The sequence below is a fragment of the Ctenocephalides felis genome, unplaced genomic scaffold (assembly GCF_003426905.1).
Source record: "Ctenocephalides felis isolate EL2017-DRISC unplaced genomic scaffold, ASM342690v1 CF-g0.4_SCAFFOLD_00845, whole genome shotgun sequence".
In the NCBI taxonomy this organism is placed as follows: Eukaryota; Metazoa; Arthropoda; class Insecta; order Siphonaptera; family Pulicidae; genus Ctenocephalides; species Ctenocephalides felis.
This window is the reverse complement of record NW_020536999.1, coordinates 49054573-49058366: the sequence shown is the minus strand read 5'-3', so window position 1 is coordinate 49058366 and position 3794 is coordinate 49054573. Positions and strand designations below refer to the sequence as shown.

The window sequence follows — 3794 nt, the reverse complement described above, 5'->3', positions numbered from 1 at the left end:
TACATCTTGTAATATTTGAATGGAGCTTTACAAATAGTATGAAAACCATTAAAGCTCCCAGATGCTGCCAGGCGCAATGATGCGCAAATGTCTGTGTAATACAACTCTGCACATGATTCGAACAAATATTATATTTATATATATATATATATATATATATATATATTTATATATTTATATATATATATATATATATACAAGTAAATCGAGGTATTTCAAATTATCTTACAAAAATTGCCTCGCCCTCTTGGACAAATTGCAACTACTTCTAGCTGGTCGTGCAAATTATTATATAGCATTTTGTAACTATTTAATTATTTCAACTAAATATATAAACTTTCAAATAAACTCCATAATACTAGTAGTACGATTAAAATATTTATTATGAGATAGAATCCTCAATCCCTTGATGATGTATTCCCATGCCCGAGTTATGAGAGTTGCATCTGAATTCAAATATGTAAATGAAATTCCATATTCCATATTCCACAATCCAGATTGCTGGTGTTTATAGCAAGTGCTAATATCAAACGTGGTGACTGCTATGAATATTTTATAGCACATATATGTTATCAAAGAGAAAATCCATAGATGTAGAATTGGGTATAAACTTTCTTAAACTAAATTTAACTTTGTCTAAAATTCAAATTAGGTTTATAGCTGGGACATTAATTGGAAATATAACTATTACCATAAATAATAGTTATATATCCAATTAATGGAAATATAACTATTAATTATATATATTAATACATATATACAGGGTATCCCAGAACTTAATATCAAGCCGAAATAGGGTGATATTAACTCAACTTAACAGTCCAGAAAATATTTAGAAAAAAATGTTGCTTGGAAATTATGAGCTTTTAAGTGCAACCTAAATCAAACGTGATGACTGCTATGAATATTTTATAGCACATATATGTTACCAAAGAAAAAATCCATGTATGTAGAATTGGGTATAACATTTCTTAATCTAAATTATATTTTGTCTAAAATTCAAATTAGGTTTATAGCTAGAACACTATTTGGAAATATAACTATTACTTATGATACATATATACAGGGTGTCCCAGAACTTAACGTTAAACCAAAATGGGCTGATATTGACCTTAACTGTCCTGAAAATACTTAAAAAAAATTTTTTGTTTAGAAATTATGAGATTTTAAGTGCAACCTAGAGCTTTGGTGAAATTATGACTATTTATACGTTATTGTGGTTAAATTTTATTAAATACCTAGTTAACTTTTATAAAATGGTAAAATACTTGAATAAAATTGTAATTTTATTATTGAAAATTTTCGAGTAAAAAAGTTGAAATGTTTCTCTTTCACAAATTGAAGCTTGCGCCTATGACAAACATTCAATAAGTTAAAATGTCATAAATAGGTAATCATTTTATAAATTATATAAACAAATGTATGTTATTACAAAAAACTATTTTTTCAGTTTATTGCTTCGAATAATCATGTATGCACATTTATAATCTACATTTATCTAACTTAGTGTTTTATGAAAATGGGGAATATATTTCCAAGCAACTGCTATATGTGGTTTATATATTCATCTATATATCTATATATTTATATATATATATATATATATATAATTATATATATATATATATATATATATATGTATATATGGTAATATATATATATATATATATATATATATATATATATATATATTTCTATTTTATAAATTTTTCATAGAAATTTCATCTTTGATGTGAATCAAAGGCTGTTGCATATACGAAAACATCTAAGGGTTTCTATGAAATCTCGAATATTGACATAAAAGCGAGACATCGTAAACAATATTATTGGTATATATATTTATATTAGAAAATTTCAAGAAAGGAACGCTATAAAATGTGATATGAAATGGAGAACGAAAATATCGCAATAAAGATCCTTTCGTTCTATATAAAAAATGTAATATGTGGATTTAAATCTTATCATACGTTTGTCGTAAAGTTTGCATTGAATTTTTATTCAGAAGATTTTAGAAGTGATGTATCGACGATGAAAATGATTATTTTCATTACAAAATGAAAATTATAAATTAATTTCAACATTTCATGACCAAGTAAAAGATCAACATCTCATCAAAAAACTTAATGTAAAACTAGTGATGCATGGCATTGTGCCACAAGGCAAATTACTGAAACTTTCCGTACAAAAAATTAAATTTTTTAAAAATGATTCAATTTTCTTTTAAAAACTCTTAAAATTTTGAAAAAATTGACCTCTATAAAATATGTGATAATTTGGTGTGCATATTGATGACTAATGATCATTTTTGACCGCCAAATGGCATTTTTTTTACTTTTTTTATTGGATCTCCAAAACTGCCTGCCTTACCAAAAATTTAATCCGTTCTTCATTTCGTCAATACAAGTAAAATGTTTTATACAATTATGTAAATCGGACGCTCCGTTCACTCAAAAACTGAGTTACCATTTTGAGCACTTTTTGCCCCGTATCTCCGAAACGTCTAAACCTGCGTCATATCAAATCGGTTGATCCGTGTTTCCGAAATCGTCGACAATTACGAAAATTTGTATCCGCACACACACACATGCACACACACATATATATATCCATTTTTCCCAAAATATTCAGAAACCTCTGAAACGTAAAGATATATAAAAATCTTCATTTTCGATTGTTTTGCGGTTACTATAACTTACCCTATGGGAAGTTAAAAAAACAGTAAATTGTTTTAAATTTTATATCGTATAGTAATCATATTCAATTTTACATATTACTAATTTTTTTTTATAGTATCAAAATAACTTTTATTACATATACTGACTATGACTTTTATTTAACATAAGAATTTATAAAAACTTTTAAAAAAAATCATACTTAAAAATTATTGTAATATCACATGCAAATGCTAAAATTAAGGATCATCGTCTTTCCAAATAGGTTCCGCCTTGTAATATAAATCCAAAGGCAAATTTCTCAAACCACCAGGTCCATCCACTACTTTAATATTTTCAACGACCAACTTAGCAATCAAAAACTTCTCATTAAAATTTTCTTCCAAATGGGGATGGCTTTCCTTCAAGGCACTCCTGGCAAAATCGAATTCCTCACTAGTTAAATTTAATTTTTGAGTTCTTCCCATTAAAATCACTCTGCTGCATTTTGGTTCCACGGTGTCAATTCCCAACTTTTGACAATATTCTGTTTGATCAATAGTCACCGTCAAAGCTGTTCTGTTATCTATCCTTAAATTTTCTAATATCGGCTCATTTTTTTGTAAATAGAAGTACGGAATACCTGTACTTTTATTCCTGGTTCCATCTGCTATAGATTTTATACTTCCAAAAACAGATTTTGAGAACTCGGAATCAACACATAGTTTTTTTGTTGACAAAAACGTAACAACAGTTGCCCAGTTTATATTGTGAATCATGTATCTGGCAACTTCTGCAGTTTGCTTAAGGCGTTCATCATTCTGTTCCAATTTTTTACCAGTTTTGAAAGCGAGAGTGAAAAGAATTATAAAAATATTTAAGAAGAGTAGAATTCTCAAAACTTTTTCGTGCTCCATAGCATTAAAATTTCTTTATTGACACAAAGAAGTTGTGAACATTGAGGAAACGTGTATAGTACTCAAAACAACACCATTCAAAATTCATATTTTTATCTATTGTAATTGTTATTCAGTCACTTTAAACCCGTTAACTTTAAGACCAGAGTCAAAATGGCACTATAAATATAAAATATAAAAAATATTAAATTTAAATTCAACAAAGTATTTAAAAATATTTAGTATA

General features: G+C 26.9%; 1 protein-coding gene across 1 annotated transcript; it reads right to left on the bottom strand.

The window, feature by feature from the left end:
• Positions 1-2911: 2911 nt before the first annotated feature.
• LOC113384783 (protein CREG1-like) lies at positions 2912-3568 on the bottom strand. Its single transcript, XM_026622540.1, has one exon. It carries the CDS (start codon positions 3566-3568, stop codon positions 2912-2914), a length of 657 nt encoding a protein of 218 aa, XP_026478325.1.
• Between the last annotated feature and the right edge of the window lie 226 nt (positions 3569-3794).

Coding starts and splice junctions, on each gene's coding strand:
- LOC113384783 (XM_026622540.1), bottom strand. CDS start 3,568: ATGGAGCACGAAAAAGTTTTGAGAATTCTACTCTTCTTAAATATTTTT.